The sequence below is a fragment of the Ranitomeya variabilis genome, chromosome 6, assembly GCF_051348905.1.
Source record: "Ranitomeya variabilis isolate aRanVar5 chromosome 6, aRanVar5.hap1, whole genome shotgun sequence".
Classification (NCBI taxonomy): Eukaryota; Metazoa; Chordata; class Amphibia; order Anura; family Dendrobatidae; genus Ranitomeya; species Ranitomeya variabilis.
Genome location: NC_135237.1, coordinates 45,431,352 through 45,450,719, shown reverse-complemented (window position 1 = coordinate 45,450,719; position 19,368 = coordinate 45,431,352). Strand labels below are relative to the sequence as shown.

General features: G+C 43.5%; 1 protein-coding gene across 2 annotated transcripts in view; it reads left to right on the top strand.

Moving 5' to 3' along the window:
* C6H10orf67 (chromosome 6 C10orf67 homolog) overlaps positions 1 to 19,368 on the top strand; it is a 147,592-nt gene that overhangs the window by 43,402 nt on the left and 84,822 nt on the right. For both annotated transcript variants that reach the window (XM_077268363.1, XM_077268364.1), the window contains exons 6-9: positions 3,497 to 3,644; positions 10,936 to 10,994; positions 13,051 to 13,116; positions 19,182 to 19,247. In XM_077268363.1, the coding sequence (XP_077124478.1) occupies positions 3,497 to 3,644; positions 10,936 to 10,994; positions 13,051 to 13,116; positions 19,182 to 19,247 (339 nt within the window). The remainder of the gene's footprint in view (positions 1 to 3,496; positions 3,645 to 10,935; positions 10,995 to 13,050; positions 13,117 to 19,181; positions 19,248 to 19,368) is intronic.

Genomic DNA, 19,368 nt, shown 5'->3' with positions numbered 1-19,368 from the left:
GTAAACCAACATATATACAAGAGGAGAGTGGCCAACACTGAACAGCTGGGACAATTCAAGATGGAGAGCTGAAGGAGATCAACTGAACGGATTAACCCTTGCTATGACAGTGGAAGGAAAAACCTACACTTTTTAATAGGATGGTGAAGTAGTTCTAATCAGTGCAGAATTTCATGCGACCAGAGGCTGGGATCTTCTGGCCCCTTTCTGTCGCGATAGCCCTGTGACAGGTAGTTTTACAATATACTGCAAAATCACAGTATTCGTACAGGCTCAAGTTTCCTAAGGAAACCTGGAAAAAAATATATCTATTTATTATATACATATATATTTTATTTATTTTTTAAAAACCCTCCGTTTACCTATAATGTAAATGGAAGCTACAAAATAAAAAATTACAACTTTGGTCTAACTGTGCTTGTGACTGCCAGAACTGTAGTATACCAAAAGGGAGAAATATGGGTGTGCTACACTGCTGGTGCAGAATTCACAGGATACAGATGAATAGTAATAGATTTTAGTTACTTTCCAAAGCGTTTCTAGGCGGAATGGACCGCTCAAACATTTCTAGGTTGAACGGACTTCTTTCTCAGCGGAACCACAATAAAGATACAGGGGCATGTAAAAGTTTGGGCACCCGTGGTCAAAATTACTGTTATTGTGAACAGTTAAACAACTTAAAGATGAAATGACCTCTAAAAGGCCTAAAGTTAAAGATGACACATTTCCTTTGTATTTTAGGAAAATATATATATATAAACAATAGTATATAATCATCGTTTACATTTTCAAAATTACAAAAAGAAAAATGGACCAATGCAAAAGTTCGGCCATTAGTACCTAGGAGCACCCCTTTTGCATGTATCACAGCTTGTAAACACTTTTTGTAGCCAGCCATAAGTCTTGTTTGAGGTATTTTCATCCATTTTTCCTTGAAAAATTCTTCCAGTTCTGTGAGATTCCTGGGTCGCCTTGCATGCACTTGCATGCCACAGATTTTCAATGATGTTCAGATCAGGGGACTGTGAGGGCCACTGTAAAACCTTCCGCTTGCGCCTTTTGAGGTCGTCTATTGTGGATTTTGATGTGGGTTTGGGATCATTATCTATTTGTAGAAGCCATCCTCTTTTCAACTTCAGTTTTTTTAAAGATAGTGTTATGTTTGTATCAAAAATTTGTTGAAATTTCATTGAATCCATTCTTTCCTATACCTGTGAAAAGTTCTCTGTGCCATTGGCTGCAACATAACCCCAAAGCATGATTGATCCACATCCATGCTTAATGTTTGGCGAGATGCTCTGTTCCTGAAATTCTGTGCTCTTTTTTTCTCCGCACAGGAGACTTGTTTCAAAAATGCATCAGTTTTGTTTAGATGTTCTTTTGCATACTTCTGACGCTGAGTTTTATGGTGAGGACGCAGGAGAGGTTTTCTTCTTATGACTCCTCCATGACGGCCATATTTGTGAAGGTGTCTCTGAATAGTAGAAAAATGTATCACAACTCCAGAGTCTGTTAAATCTTTCTGAAGGTTTTTTGCAGTTAAACTGCTGTTCTGATTTGCCTTTCCAGCAATTCTACGAGCAGCTCGCACTAAAATTTTGCTTGGTCTTCTAGACCTTATCTTGCCCTCCATTAATCCCGTTAACTGCCATTTCTTAATTACATTTCGCACTGAGAAAAGGGCAACTTGAAAACGCTTTGCTATCTTATAGCCTTCTCCTACTTTGTGGTCCTCCATATTTTTCATTTTCAGAGTGCTAGGCGGCTGCTTAGAAGAACCCATGGCTGCTGTTTTTTGGCACAAGGTTGGAGAAGGCTGGGTTTTTTTTAGAGCTGTGAAATTTGCATCACTTGCCTAGCGATGTTAGTGAACAAGCTATAACCCTTACATGCTAATTAAGGTCTGAAACCTTGGTCAAAGTTTTCTGAATACACAAATCTCCAAGGGTGCCCAAGCTTTGCATCGGCCTATTTTCCTTTTTGTAGTTTTTAAAATGTAAAAAATGACAATATTTTTTTTTTGCCTAAAATACAAAGGAAACGTGTCATCTTTAACTTTAGATTTTTTAGGTAACATTTCATCTTCATTTTGCTTAACTGTTCACAATAACAGTAATTTTGACCAGGGTTTCCCAAACTTTTACATGTCACTGTATGTATTCCGTATGGCATACGCTGAAACAAACAAAAAAAATCAAAATGTCGGAATTGCTGGTTTTTGTTTACTTCTCTTCCCAAAAAGACAATAAAAAAAATCGGTTAGGTGGACCCCAAAATGGTAGTGTTGAAAAGCACAGGTCTTACCCCAAAAAAAGAAGTGCTGATACAACGCTGTTGAGCAAAAATAAAAAAGTTATAGCTCTTGGAGGGCAAGGAGGAAAACTCAAAAGTGAAGGGGAGCCCACTAGGACTCCAAGGGTCCCCATAACACTGTTCACATAAGACTGGTTCTGTTAGTATACAGATTCCTGGGCACAACATATATTACATGACGACTTTTGTTAACAGATTTAAGAATTTTACAGTATGGCAGTCAGTCTAGACAGCCATAACGTGTGCTCATCACATGTTCTGAAAGTCTTCGAACGAGACAAGTGAATGAGGATATCAATGGCAATAAGGTTCGACGGGTTCAGAAAAAAAAATGACTTTCATAATGGAAGTGGCAAGAGCCAAACAAAAAGGGGGCGCATAATAAAAATGCAAATGACCTGTGCCTTACTAAATCGATAACTTTTTAAAGCCTTTTGTCGGGCGATAACTTGAAGCCGTCTTACAAGGTAATCACTGTTTGCCCGGAGATTTAAAGTGAAGGTCTCAATAGCATTAGACGCCTGCACGGTGCTATGTGTGACAAGCATGCAAAGCCTCCTTAATGTCCAGGGTATGAATGGCCTCCGGGTGGCTGCAGCACCATGTAGAAAGCCAACTGTGCTGATATCTGTGGGCCTGATGGGCTCCATGCGGCTTCCAGGCTGAAAACTTCACGGCTTTGACATGTGATGTGCTCCTTGTGACACCGGCAGCGCTGTCACAGAGAAACGGCACAAAGACAACAAGCCCCCCTCCCAATCGCTGCTCTACGCAACCCCCCTAGAGTTTCCCGGCCTCAAAACTCCTCTCTTTTTGCCTAGTTACGAGGGACACTGTCCTAAAGCCACACAGGGTAGTGTGGGTGTATAGGCTCCAGCTGCCTTCCTGGACAAGAGCCTCCATAATAAATTGACCTGAATGATGAGGGCACACAAAACAGTATGATAAGCATTATCCCTGTCAATAAAACCGTCCCCATGTGTTTCTAGCCTTTGTATGTAATGTACTGACGGCTTTTTTTTTTTCAGCCCTTTTTTTCTATTCATATTGTGCGGCAGAATGCAGGAAATGATATGACGAGCACGCCGGATAATTATTGCTGCTCAGCGGCGGGCTGGAGACCCTCTTTTGTTCCGTCACTTAAAATAAAAAAAAAATAAAAAAACTTTTTTTGATATTGCAGATCATTTACCAATCAGAAGATGATCCGGAGAAAGAGAAGCTGCAGGGAGAGAATAAGGAGCTAAAAGAGAAAATGGATTCACTGCAGGGCAGAGTCCACCAGCTGGAAACGGCTATAAAGGAGAAAGACAAACACATCCAGTCATTAGGTAAAATGTGGAGAGTTCTCGGTGGAGCACGCCCGCACCAGTAGGGACATTGAATAAACCCGTGCAACCAGTCGGCGTCAATACTGGGCTAATATATTGGGAATAATACTAAGAAAAGGCCAGCGAAACTTTAGGAGCACCTAGAGCTCGATTCATTATTGCATTTCTGCCAGTTTTTGTCTAGTTTGTGGCGTTTTTCACCTGTTTTTTTTTTTTTATTTACGCCCAATTCGTCTTTTAATTTGCTCCTCTTTTAACCCCTTTCCGCCAATGTCGGACTCCCTCCCTTTGATGTTGGCTCCAGCACTGAACCTACATCTTTTCCGTCACATGTCAGGCAGTTCTGAAGAGCTGATATGTGCCTCTAACAGCCGCGGGTGGAATTGCGATCCACCCGCCGCTGTTAACTAGTTAAATGCCGCTGTCAATCTCTGACAGCGGCATTTAACTCGCACTTCTGGCAAGCACCGGAAATCCCACCCATAGGTGACCCTGTCACGTTATTGCGGGTCACCGATGGGTTGGCATTACAACCAGAGGTCTCCAGCAGACCTCTATGGTTGTTACTGCCAGATTGCTATGAGTGCCACCCGGTGGTCGGCGCTCATCGCAAGTGAGCATTTCTGATCTGATCTGATCATCCCCTGTATGTAGCAGAGCCGATCAAAGTACTGCAGCTTCTAGTCTCCCATGGAGGCTATTGAAGCATGCAAAAAGTAAAAAAATGTTTTTAAAAAAATAAAAAATATATGAAAGTTCAAATCACCCCCCTTTCGCCCCACTAAAAATAAAGCAATAAAAAAAATCAAACCTACACAAACTATCAATGTAAAAAAAAAAGAATTAACCCGATTGTTAAACGGTGTAACGAGAAAAAAAAAGTAAAAACGCCAGAATTACGTTTTTTTGATCGCTGCAACATTGCGTTAAAATGCAATAACGGGCGATCTAAAGATCGTATGTGCACCAAAAAGGTATCATTAAAAACGTCAGCTTGGTGCGCAAAAAATACGCCCTCACCCAATCCGAGATCACAAAAAATGGAGATGCTGCGGGTATCGGAAAATGGCGCAATTTTTGTTTTTGTTTAACAAACTTTGTAATTTTTTTTCATCACTTAGATAAAAAAGAGCCTAGACATGTTTGGTGTCTATGAACTCGTAATGACCTGGAAAATCATAGTGACAGGTCAGCTTTAGCATTTAGTGAACATGTTAAAAAAACCAAACCTGAGGGATTGGACTTTTTTTTTCCAATTTCACTGCACTTTGAATTTTTTTCCCGTTTTCCAGTGCAAGATATGTTAAAACCTATGGTGTCGTTCAAAAGATCAACTCGTCTTGCAAAAAACAAGCCCTCACATGGCCATTTTGACCAAAAAATAAAAAAAGTTATGGCTCTGGGAAGAAGGGGAGCAAAAAATACCTCTGGTCGTTAAGGGGGTTAAATTTTATATTATGGCCCCAATTCACCATTGTCTTTGCGCCTTTTTTTTTTTGTTGTCTAGTTTTGTACCTTTTTTTTGCTTGCCCCAATTATTCTATTTGCACCTTTTTTTAAGTCTATTTTACATGTAATAAATTTTGTTCTATACCAAAAAGTATAGATGTTTTAGATGTTTTTGGCTCATTCATCAATTATGGCTTTTTAAAAAATACCCCACTACCACCCGCGCCAGTGATTTTAAATACGCCGGATATTTTGATGCAAATTTTGGGTTATTTTGCGAAACGTGCAACTTGTTTTTTGCATTAAAAAATATGTAAAAAACAAAGAGCGTTTTTGATTTTGCTCAAAATTTATGAACCGTTCTTGCCATATTATAGAATTTAGCTTAAAAATGTCAATGAATAACACTAGACAAAAAAGAAAATTGACTTAAAAAAACCCACAAAGACAAAGTTTTGCAAACGTGTTAGGCTACGTTCACATTTGCGTTGTGCGCCGCAGCGTCGGCGACGCAACGCACAACGCAAACAAAAACGCAGCAAAACGCATGCACAACGCTGCGTTTTGCGCCGCATGCGTCCTTTTTTTGGTTGATTTTGGACGCAGCAAAAATGCAACTTGCTGCGTCCTCTGCGCCCGGACGCGGGCGCCGCAGTGACGCATGCGTCGCAAAACGCAAGTGCAACGCATGTCCATGCGCCCCCATGTTAAATATAGGGGCGCATGACGCATGCGGCGATGCTGCGGCGCCCGACGCTGCGGCGCAGACCGCAAATGTGAACGTAGACTAAGTTAGTTTCTGACCATTTTCAAGATGTCTGCTTACTAATAATTTAATAGTAGCTTTTATCATGTTTCATCGACATGCGAAAATCTTGTACAAACCTAATACTTCTGACATTTGAGGGGACATTGACTGATCCTGTGCATTATACAGGCAGTACAAAGCTAGAATAGACAGTCCAAAATTAACCAAAATGATCACAGTGTCTCATTCCAGAATGGTGAGAGAATTATATTTATATATCAAAATTGTTTTTATTTGTCGATTTGCTTTGATTCAGTTGGATGCCATTTTGCTGGAATCCTTTTAGGGACTTAAATGGGTAATACAAAAATAGTAATAAAAAAATAATAAAAAAATAAGAAGAAATATATTATATTATATTTGTTATTTATTATTATTATTATTATTATTATTATTATTATTTTTTGTTATTTTTTTTTACTTAATTCAATCACTAAAAGTATTCATCCAACTGAATCAAAGCAAATCGAAAAAAAAAAAATCTGATTACATTTTTTTATATGAAATTTGAAGCAAAATTAATACCCTTATCTCTACTTAAAATTTTAAGTTTCTGTGACTAATTTTTGGCACGTATTAGTCTACATTAAGCCACTCTCCTATCCAACTAAGGGCTGCCCCACACGTCCAGATAATTCCGGTACCGGACAAATCGGTACCGGAGTTATCCGTGTCCGTGTGCCTGGGAACTCACGGAGGCCATACCTGCGGCACACGTGTGCCGCCCGTATGGCGAGTGGGTACCACACGGAGCGTGTGGTACCCACTCTGCATGGTGCTGAAGCTGCGATTCATATCATCCCTGCAGCAACGTTTGCTGCAGGGAAAATATGAAGAATAGTGTTTAAAATAAAGATCCATGTGTCCGCCGCCCCCCCACCCCCTGTGCGACCCCCCCCGCTGGTCAGAAAATACTCACCCGGATCCCCCGTCGGCAGTCGCTCCTTCCTGGTCTGGCCGCGGCTTACTGTATGCGGTCACGTGGGGCCGCTCATTTACACTCATGAATAGGCGGCTCCGCCCCTATTGGAGGTGGAGCCACATATTCATGAGTGTAATCGGCCGCATACAGTAGGAGGCGCGGCCAGACCAGGAAGGAGCGACAGCCGACGGGGGACCCGGATAAGTATTTTCTGACCAGCGGGGGGGGCGCACAGGGGGTGGGGGGGCGGCGGACACATGGATCTTTATTTTAAACACTATCATTCATATTTTCTCTGTAGCAAACGCTGCTACAGGGAACATATGAATGGCGGCTTCAGCACCATGTGGGGGGGGACAGCGCTTACTGTAGCGCTGTCTCCGGCACGCCACACGGACCCCAGACGGAGAATGTCCGTGTGAGGTGCGTGTTTTACACGGACCCATTGACTCTATTGGGTCCGTGTAATCCGTGCGCTCCCACGAACACTGACATGTCTCCGTGTTTGGCACACGGAGACACGGTCCGCACACGGTCCGCACAAAATCAATGACATCTGAACAGATGCATTGATTTTTATGGGTCTACGTGTGTCAGTGTCTCCGGTACGTGAGGAAACTGTCACCTCACGTACCGGAGCCACTGACGTGTGAAACCGGCCTAAGGGCTGACCCACACGTCCAGATAATTCCGGTACCGGAATAAATCGGTACCGGAGTTATCCGTGTCCGTGTGCCTGGGAACTCACGGAGGCCATACCTGCGGCACACGTGTGCCGCCCGTATGGCGAGTGGGTACCACACGGAGCGTGTGGTACCCACTCTGCATGGTGCTGAAGCTGCGATTCATATCATCCCTGCAGCAACGTTTGCTGCAGGGAAAATATGAAGAATAGTGTTTAAAATAAAGATCTATGTGTCCGCCGCCCTCCCACCCCCTGTGCGCCCCCCCGCTGGTCAGAAAATACTCACCCGGATCCCCCGTCGGCAGTCGCTCCTTCCTGGTCTGGCCGCGGCTTACTGTATGCGGTCACGTGGGGCCGCTCATTTACACTCATGAATAGGCGGCTCCGCCCCTATTGGAGGTGGAGCCACATATTCATGAGTGTAATCGGCCGCATACAGTAGGAGGCGCGGCCAGACCAGGAAGGAGCGACAGCCGACGGGGGACCCGGATAAGTATTTTCTGACCAGCGGGGGGGGCGCACAGGGGGTGGGGGGGCGGCGGACACATGGATCTTTATTTTAAACACTATCATTCATATTTTCTCTGTAGCAAACGCTGCTACAGGGAACATATGAATGGCGGCTTCAGCACCATGTGGGGGGGACAGCGCTTACTGTAGCGCTGTCTCCGGCACGCCACACGGACCCCAGACGGAGAATGTCCGTGTGAGGTGCGTGTTTTACACGGACCCATTGACTCTATTGGGTCCGTGTAATCCGTGCGCTCCCACGAACACTGACATGTCTCCGTGTTTGGCACACGGAGACACGGTCCGCACACGGTCCGCACAAAATCAATGACATCTGAACAGATGCATTGATTTTTATGGGTCTACGTGTGTCAGTGTCTCCGGTACGGGAGGAAACTGTCACCTCACGTACCGGAGCCACTGACGTGTGAAACCGGCCTAAGGCTACTTTCACACTAGCGTCATACGACGCACGTCGCAATGCGACGTGACGACGTACCAACGCATACTGTGCCAAAAAAACACAACGGGGGCAGCGGATGCAGTTTTTCAATGCATCCGCTGCCCCATTGTGATGTCCGGGGAAGAGGGGGCGGAGTTCCGGCCGCACATGCGCAGTCGGAAAAGGCGGACATGACGCACCAAAAAACGTTACATGTAACTTTTTTTGTGCCGACAGTCTGACGCAACACGACGCAACCGTCGCACGACGGATGCAACATGTGGCAATCTGTCGCAATGCGTCGTTAATGCAAGTCTACGGAGAAAAAACGCATCCTGCAAGCAATTTTGCAGGATGTGTATTTTTTCCAAAACGACGCATTGCGACGTGCGTGCAGCCTAAGTCTGTGAAGGCATAACCCCTTATTAAGGTTGTGTTTGATTAGTTGCCACAATTTGGGGGAATTTCCAACATAGTAGAAGTGCATTCACAGCAGTAAATTTTCCCCAGTGTGATCAGTCTAGGCAGCCCTCTGCAACAGGTAAGCTACGATGGCCTCATGTAGCAAAACTGTTGTTCTATATTATGAAAACCTTAATGTTCACTGTTTAACACTACATTGTTGTTAAATCCAGCATTCTGTGCTGATTGATATATAACATATCTATATAGCAGTGAGAGCTCACTTTTTGCAAAGAGGTACGTTATAATATTCTCCCATCACTAGAGGGAGCTGTTGTGTTATTATGGAGTATCATTTATAAACAGTATGCAGTGAGCTTCTAGGCTCCCTCTAGTGGTGGCAGAATGTTATTGTTTAATGCTCAGTCCTTTTCCTTAGAGCTGCAATACCAGACACAGCCTACGTACAGGAGTGGCACTGTTTCTGCTGCAAAAACATAACACCGTCCAAAATGGCAAACCTAAATGGAAAAAAAAACCTCTGATAGAAGCAAATAAAGGCACCTAACAAAAAGGTGCAAATTGAAAAAGTCGTTATTAATGTACATTTACACAAAGCATATTTTATGAGTCTTCTTCTTCATGAAAAACTGAAAAACGCTGTTGATGGCTAGAAAACTGCTGCCGAAGTCTTGTACATTTTTTTTGCATTTCTTTTAGGCATATTTTCATAAGTCATTTTGATCTCGCCACTCAGTCCAAGGAAAAAAATTGGACATGTTCACGTCCTCATATAATAGCATTGGTTAGAGTGTGATACAAGTTTTAACGGACCATTTTGGACCAAAACTATGGTCATCTGCACAAGTCCTTAGTTGTATTCTCCAGAAACCTTCCCTTTATGGAAGAGTGGCAAGAAGAAAACCATTTTTCAAAGCAAGCCAAAAGAAGTCCCATTTACAGTTTGAAAAAAGCCATGTAGGAGACACGGCGAGCATGTGAAAGAAGGTACTCTGGTCAGATGAGAAATAGTAGGACTTTTTGGGATAAATGCAAAATGCTATGTGTGGCAGAAAATTAACCCTTCATATCACCCTGAAAACATCATCCCCACTGTCGGCGTGGTGGCAGCATCATGCTGTGGGGAAGCTTTTCTTCAGCAGGGGCAGCTTTTTAGTGTTGGTTTATCTCATAAAATCCCAATAAAACACATTTTTTAAGTTTGTGTAATATTAAAGAAATGTTGAAAAGTCTACAGGATATGAATACTTTTTCAAGGCAATGTAGCTGCACATTTTTGAAAACTGTTCACTTGTCAAATCAGAAGTTTTGATTGGTGGCTTTCTGGGTTATGAGATCCCTACTGATTGCTAAAGTGAAGGAGAAAAAAAAACGCTCATCTTGGAGGCCCAATAATAAGGATGGAGGATAGTCGCCCTGCCGGAGCTGGTCTGCTTCTTAATTTTAGCAGTTGTGGGGGGGCTCAGCACCCAAACCCCCACATGTCAAAAGTTTTTAGTTTGTTTTTTTTTTAAGTGCACTTAGGCTTTAAATCCCATTTGTATAGTAATCTTCACCTGTGGATGAAAGCAACAAGTGTAGAAGAGCCTCCCCGATAGCAGACAGTTTATTTTCCCATTAGAGGCTATTATGGACATTAATCTTTTAAGGGGGACACTAACCATATTTCCCGCACATGTTTGTCATATGATATAATGAGTCTTTTTCTCTTTTGATTGAACCCTTTGAGCTCCGGAGAACCACCTGCTAAACCTCGTCGTATTTGCTGTGACTAACAGCGGAGATGTCCAGTCCTAGCATTGATGAAAGCAGCGGGTCCTCCGTGCCACACTTGGCTCTTGAACTTACTTCTTAATTTCTCTCTAAGCAGCCGGCCAAACAGCAGGAAAAGGACCCTGAATGTCAAGGGCGGCTGTGAGGGTCACCGTAATGCCAGCACTTTCGGCCAGCACGCGATGACCAGGGCTTCCATTACTGACCTCCGCTGCGTGCTGTGAATGCACCGTCCCGGGAATGAGATTTCACGCTTTTTTTTTACTTCCATTGTTCCAGATCTGGATGTGGGCGCCATGAGAATCAGAATGGAAGAAGACCAAAGGACCATTGAGAAGGTGTGACTTTTGACATTAAGTGATGCCTTTTTTAAGTATGTTAATGGCCGGCCTGTAGCATTATCTCGATCTGCAAGAAAACTGGCCAAAAAAGACCCGCGAACAAAACAGGTTTTGTACGTCCAGATTGATGGCTTATTTGAAGGAGATGAAAAGATGCATGGAAGTGAGATGTGCCGTCACTGAAGACAGGCTTACCACATGGCCGATATGGCGGCATTATGTCACAGAGTAACACCAGGACACAGCTCATTGAACCACATTATTATCCACGCAGCAGCACAAGTGTTACGGTGTAGCCCCCTCAATATGGAAAGCCAATATGTCTTTATTATCAGGCGGGCGACGTCTGGTCCGCTTATCATACGATATAGATAATTATATATTACATTTTATGCAGGAGCTTTTATTGTAAGATCAGAAAATCTTATATTCTAATTATAAACTACTAATATTAATTGTAGTAATTTTTATAGTCAACATTCTTTTTTCTGTGTCCACAGGATATTGCAAAAAAATGCATATATAAAAACCTATACAGATCAGTCTCTGTCGCTGCTCCCAGTGTATTATTGTCTGCAGCGCCAACGTCACATCACCAACATGTCAGCCAATCAATGAGCTCAGCACCTCCAAGCAGAGTCATAGAACTCAGCGATTGGCTGCAGGGTCATAGAACTCAGCAATTGGCTGCAGGGTCATAGAACTCAGTGATTGGCTGCAGAATCATAGAACTCAGCGATTGGCTGCAGAGTCATAGAACTCAGCGATTGGCTGCAGAGTCATAGAACTCAGCGATTGGCTGCAGAGTCATAGAACTCAGCAATTGGCTGCAGAGTCATAGAACTCAGCAATTGGCTACAGAGTCATAGAACTCAGCGATTGGCTACAGAGTCATAGAACTCAGCGATTGACTGCAGAGTCATAAAATTCAGCAACTGGCTGCAGAGTCATGGAGCACAACGATTGGCTGCAGAGTCATAGAACTCAGCGATTGGCTGCAGAGTCATAGAACTTAGCGATTGGCTGCAGAGTCATAGAACTTAGCGATTGGCTGCAGAGTCATAGAACTCAGCGATTGTCTGCACAGTCCTAGAACTCAGCGATTGGCTGCAGGGTCATAGCACTCAGGGATTGGCTGCAGAGTCATACAACACCGCGATTGGCTGCAGAGTCATAGAACTCAGCGATTGGCTGCAGAGTCATAGCACTCAGCGATTGGCTGCAGTCATAGCACTCAGCGATTGGCTGCAGTCATAGCACTCAGGGATTGGCTGCAGAGTCATAGAACTCATTGATTGGCTGCATCACTATCATAGTGACTTCAACACTGCACACAAATCCAGACACCTGGAGATGGCGAATAAAGCGCGGCTTGTTTTACAATACAAACAGCACCTGGGGAACAGAATTTTCTTAACCCTTTTAAATAGTTAGTAAAATTGAGGTTTTTTTCTTTTTCCAGAAAGAATACCACACTAGGATGTGGGTCATACCTGATCTTGCAGCTCCATTCTATTGAAGTAAAAGGGTCTGACTGCTGGGACCCCCACGTATCTAGAGAATGATGGTTTTCAAATGTCTTTTAGTACAGAGTGGTGCACGAGTGGCACGATCCTTTCATTGTCTATGGGACGGCCAAAGATAACCAAGGGATGTGCAGTCCCATAGACAATGAATGGAGCTGTGGCCACCATTCCCTTCTAAGTCGCATTTCCAAATGTTGGGATCCTCACTTATCGGCTGCTTCTCCATTAATTCCCAATGGGACTGCGATAGAGAATGTCTGGAGCAGAGGTAGGGCATCCGACCTGCCACTCTACTTTGTAACAGGAATAAAGGTTTCCAATTGGGGATAAAAGTTCCTTATTTTGCCGATCAGGCAGGTACCAGCAGTTGTACTGTCACCAATCAGCAAGTTACCACCTATCCTGTTGGCAACACCTTCAATGTATCTGATGTGGACACTGAGCTGATGAATACACTAAGTTGCGCTGGAGATTTCCCTAGCTCTGTCCTCTAAAGTCCTAGCATTTAACTTTTGCTTTTATTTCAGTTATCATCAGTTCAAGAACAATTAAAAGCTGAGCTTGAACTTGAAAAATCTGCGGCAACTACTCTGGTAAGAGAAATACTGGAATCGTGAGCTCGTACTTTCGAGAGAAGAATTGGGTGCCAGGGGGGAGAAGCCATTTTGCCTGGGTCAGGGTATTTAGATACAAGGTGAGAGCAGTGAGCTGAACCTTTGCCCCAGGTGAAGGTAGACCTAGCTAGATCTTTGGCTTATACAAAATACTTTATGCTCTGTAACCCAAGTAATGCCACCAACGTTGAAATAAGATGGCACTGAGAGATTGAAAAAAGGGCGTTTATAGGTTTTTGTAAGGCATGCCCTAAGCTCAGATGAAGCCCACTGTACCACCAACAGACAGAGAGACTAGATACTCTACAAGGCTTATATCTCAGTAGATATTAATCCAGAAATAATGATATTTTAGTAGATAAATTGTCCATAAAAAGATCAGCAGTGCAGCCAATCGTTCATTTGATTTTATTGATTTATCATTGAATTTTATATTAACACTAGTGATGAGCGAGTATACTTGTTGTTCGGGTTTTCCTGAGCACGCTCGGGTGACCTCCGAGTATTTGTTAGTGTTCGGAGATTTAGTTTTCATCGCTGTAGCTGAATGATTTACAGCTACTACGCAGCCTGAGTACATGTGGGGGTTGCCTGGTTTCTAGGGAATCCCCACATGTGTTCAAGCTCTCTAGTAGCCGCAAATCATGCTGCTGAGGCAATGAAAACTTAATCTCCGAGCAGTTACAAATACTCAGAGGTCACCCGAGTGTGCTCAAGAAAACCCGAGCAACGAGTATACTCGCTCATCACTAATTAACACGAAACCAAATTATTTGCTAAATTGATGCCGGAGTAAAAATGGATCAAGTAGTTTAGATGATAAATGTTTGTTTCCATCTCTATCTATCTCATCTTAATTAGGAATAGCTGCTTTTAGGTCCCGGCCACCAGAGATGGGGATGTGGAAAAAAGCCAAGCGCAGCTGTTTGAGTCACTTCCATGAGTTGGTATAACTCAGTCTAGCTTGTTGTGATACAATGTTCTTATAACTCCTGTTAATTTCTGGGAGTTATCCAACCAGCGTAGCACAGCTGCTTTCTGCTACTTTCACAACCGTGCCTCTGGTGGCCAGAACCTAGAGACTGTTAGTCCCATCTCAACTGTGAATGGCCAACTTTGGAGTAACTCTTTAATGGAGTTGGGTAAAAATATTCATATTTCCCTAGTCCAGCGGCCACGTCAGTAATCCAGGCTGTCCATCCAAAGCCCTGGTACCTCTTCATACCTGCAACATCTCTAGCACCTCTTTTGATTAGGCACCGTGATGTACCAAAGCTGTGGCGAAAGACATGGACTGCACCACCATATTGTCATAGGTTTACCATGACAGAGAGGGGCCATAAGACCACATTGTCTGATTTCTTGTAATCCTGCACTGATTAGAAGCACTTCACCTTAATATTAAACAGTGCAGGTTTCTTCTAGCAGTGCAGGGATTAATCTGTTCAGTTGAGAGCTCCTGCTTTGATGGTCTTAGCTGTTCAGTGTTGGCCACTCCCCTCTGCTACATATACTCTCCTCTGGCAATCAGGGATTGCCAGTGTTAGTTTAATATTGCCTGGTTCTGGAGTTGAAGGTGTTGTTTGTTAGGAGGCATTTGGAGTGTTGTTCTAAAGACTGTTGCTTGGTGTTTTGTCTGCGTGTATATTCTCATCCTCTCCTATTTAGCTTTTCCTCCCTTTACTTCTCGGTGTCCCACTCTGTTGTTTGTGAGTGTATATTTGTATGATTGGTATTGTCATTTATCCCTGTACTTCTTCCCCTGTTAGTCTGATTTGTGTATTCGTATACACTGCTACTCCCCACTTCCCTGTGTGGGGGAGAAAAAAGCTGATTTAGGAGCTCAGCTAGGCATTTGGCCCCGGCGTCTTCACCATCAGACGTAATCGGGAGAGCAGGGATAGCTAAGGTGCCCATAGCTTTAGGGATCGAGAAGGATCCCCTAGCCTGGGATCTCTTGCAACTGTGCCGAGACACATAAGTTAATCTAATGCAGCTGGGCAAAAATTTACTAAACTGAATATGATGTTCTTAGTTTAACATTCTGATCAGACTGTATGAAGACCACTGCAATGTCACGGTGAACCTCTCAGTGAGTCCCTAACTTTTTCCTAGCTTTAAAGATACAGCCAACCACTTTCGCAGCAGTGGTGTACTAGGAGGCAAACCGGTGCCTCACAGCACCCACAGTACAAGGCTGAGTACCCATGACCCCAGACCACACCACCGCAAAGGCACAAAACCACAGCAGCAGTGGCCTCCACACAACACCAACACCAAGTGAAAATAGATGAAAAAAGTTAAGGACCTGTGATGTGGCAGTATGCTTCATATGTCAGAATGTTAAACTAAGAACCTCATATTCAGTTTTGTACATTTTTGCCTGATGGCATTAGATGATTATATGATTTTGGATGTCCGGTCAATGTCTTTCTCTACAGCTAAAGCACCATGACGTCATTACGTTGCTGCATGACACATGGGGCCTTCTAAGCAGAAGAAGTGTCGGGGATGCCAGCAGGTAGGAGGTGGTTTGCATGGTTCTGATCCGGTGACCACGGACTACCGATGTGGATACTGGAGCAGGGTCCTGCAAATTTTTTTTGCTCAACTTTACCCTTTAGCCTTTACCCTTCTTAATATTCTTGTGTCCTGATAGAGAAGGGTCAGTGAATGTGGCATGCATCTTCTTATCCTGTGAATGTTCATGAAATATTTGGGCAGGATAGCTCTTGAGGAAATAAGAATCTGGTCAAAAGTTTATGACGTTAGGAATATAAAACTTCTTCCTATGTGTCTAAGGGTTGTAATCACCATCATGTAAGGTCTGAAGACACCATAAGTGTGACATTCCAAACTTATGGGAAAAAGCCGTGCCCATCCCACCGGTCTGTTATCCATAATTTGCCCAGTCTGCGTTTCTCACAGTAGTAGTAGAAATGCTTTTGTTACAGGAGCAGCCTATATCGTCTGCAATAAGAAATCAGACACAGCTTGTGCCCAACATTCAGCACGTTCTGCAGAAGAATATGACAGTGTTCAGAGGAGAAGCTCGCTGACACCAAACCTTTAGATATGTAAAGAGACGCTCTCGCCGCTTGTCAAGCTCAGTGCCAAGTCATGGCAACTTTACGTATCCCATTTTGTAGGCTAAGCGCCGGTTATTGTCGGGGCTCAGTGTCTTAGAAATTCATGAAAAACGATACTTCAGCATTACAATAGGGGCTTTCTATGAATCCAACTGGTGAGGGCATAGTTTTAGGCATAAATTATTTTTGGCATCATATTGAGCTTCATAAAGAGGAGTCTGTTGGCATGTTGAGATGTCGCTGTATCCACAATGCTATTGTATTCAGTTTATTCCGGCTTCGTGCAGCAATCGGCACTTATTTTTACACATTCTGTATGAATGTGCATGTTTAGTGTAGATTTCTCTGCCTCTCAGTCAATGTTCCCTTGACTCCATCTAGGCAGATCTTGCTCAGATAGTTGTAGATCACAGTTTATAGTCAGAAAAACTCCCCCATTGGATGTATTTTCATATGCTCAGATAACGATATTTCTCATTCTCCATGCGCTACTTTCATGCGTTTATCAGATGAGACTTATCTATTCAAATGGATGGGTGCACCAAAAAATCGGATCACACACAGCATCCTTGTGGCATCTGATTTTTACGGAAATATATCCATTATTAACTTAGGAAACTGTTTTAAATCATGAACATTTTTTTATGTAGATGTATGAAAACGGATGGAACACGGACTTGAAAATTGGATGAATATCGTCTGAGTTTTTTTTATGAAACTCAGTTGATTTTTCATGCGCTCATCTGTCCCTGGCCTTAGGCTTATATTCACATGGGGAAAATATACTTAAGATTTTCTAAACTGCAATCTAGAGTATAATAGCAGGAAAGCTCATGAGATTTTACCCCAAAGGGGTGCAGCATTATGGCAGATTTCACCTCAGATTGGCAAGACTGCAACAAAATCTCCATGTAAAATATATGGATTTTGTTGTAAAATCACAACAGAAATTTCACCCAGTGCTTTACAAAGAGAGAAATTTGCCGTGAGAATCCGCAAATCATTGTGAATTTTTTTCCACTTCATGTGAATGAGATTTATTAAAACTCAAACAGGTAAAACTTCTACCACTCCCTGAGAAGAAGTCTCCACCAAGCTGTCCAGAATGGAGCAGAGGCGCACATACATGGCCTCCTCTCCAATCATTGTCAATGACACTACTGAAAATAGACCAATGCAGTACTTGACTTTCTTTAACAGTCTCATAGACTATTTTGGAAAGACCCTTCCATTGGCAGATGACCTACTTAAAAAAAAAGATTAGGTAATAGAATTAAACATGTCTGATCCTGGTTCCCTGACATCATGTGTTAGCTGAGAATCAGTAGGACACTATACACATAAAATACAATTGTCTGGTCCCACCAAAATCAGCCGGTTCAGGCAAGCACTTTCTAGGGTTCTTGAGGCTCAAAACGCTGGATCAAAAACCACATTTGTAGATCCAACCAAAAAGGATAGCTTCCACCATGCACACAGTGTACATGGGCTTTACAGAACTTGACTTTCACTATGCACACAATGTAGTTAGTCATTACAGAGGATAGCTTCCACCAAGCACATGGTGTGGACAGTCATTACAGAGGATGGCTTCCACCATATACACGGTGAAGACAGGTGTTACAGAGGACGGCTTCCACCAGGCACATGGTGTAGATGGTCATTACAGAGGATAACTTCCACCATGCACACGGTGTAGACTGCCATTACAGAGGATAGCTTCCACCAAGCACATGGTGTGGACAGTCATTACAGAGGATAGCTTCCACCATATACACGGTGTAGACAGGTGTTACAGAGGACGGCTTCCACCAGGCACACGGTGTAGATGGTCATTACAGAGGATAACTTCCACCATGCACACGGTGTAGACTGCCATTACAGAAGATAGCTTCCACCATGCACACGGTGTAGACGGTCATTGCAGAGGATAGCTTCCACCATGCACACGGTGTAGACTGCCATTACAGAAGATAGCTTCCACCATGCACATGGTGTAGACTGCCATTACAGAAGATAGCTTCCACCATGCACACGGTGTAGACTGTCTTTACAGAGGATGGCTTCCACCATGCACACGGGGTAGACTGTCATTACAGAGGATGGCTTCCACCATGCACATGGTGTAGACGGTCATTGCAGAGGATAGCTTCCACCATGCACACGGTGTAGACTGCCATTACAGAAGATAGCTTCCACCATGCACATGGTGTAGACTGCCATTACAGAAGATAGCTTCCACCATGCACACGGTGTAGACTGTCTTTACAGAGGATGGCTTCCACCATGCACACGGTGTAGACGGTCATTACAGAGGATAGCTTCCACCATGCACACGGTGTAGACTGTCATTACAGAAGATAGCTTCCACCATGCACACGGTGTAGACTGTCTTTACAGAGGATGGCTTCCACCATGCACACGGTATAGACTGTCATTACAGAGGATGGCTTCCACCATGCACACGGTGTAGACTGTCATTACAGAGGATAGCTTCCACCATGCACACGGTGTAGACTGTCATTACAGAGGATAACTTCCACCATGCACATGGTGTAGACTGTCATTACAGAGGATAGCTTCCACCATGCACACGGTGTAGACTGTCATTACAGAGGATAGCTTCCACCATGCACACGGTGTAGACTGTCATTGCAGAGGAAAGCTTCCACTATACACACGGTGTAGACTGTCATTACAGAGGATGGCTTCCACCATGCACACGGGGTAGACTGTCATTACAGAGGATGGCTTCCACCATGCACACGGTGTAGACTGTCATTACAGAGGATGGCTTCCACCATGCACACGGTGTAGACTGTCATTACAGAGGATAGCTTCCACCATGCACACGGTGTAGACTGTCATTGCAGAGGAAAGCTTCCACTATACACACTATGTGGATTGCCATTTCATTGTTGTCACCTTGTAAAACAATTATATTTGTATTATCAGATCCAGCAACAAAGGGAAGATATGGAAAATACCCTGAAAGCTAAGCTAGCTGAAAAAGATGAGGAGGTAAGTCTGAATGGAGCATGTCACGCGTGCAGTGTACCCTAAATGTGTATTCATGAATACAACGGTACAACTCATCCAAGATAGGTGAAGACCTGGAGCACTGAGAAACACTGACAGCATA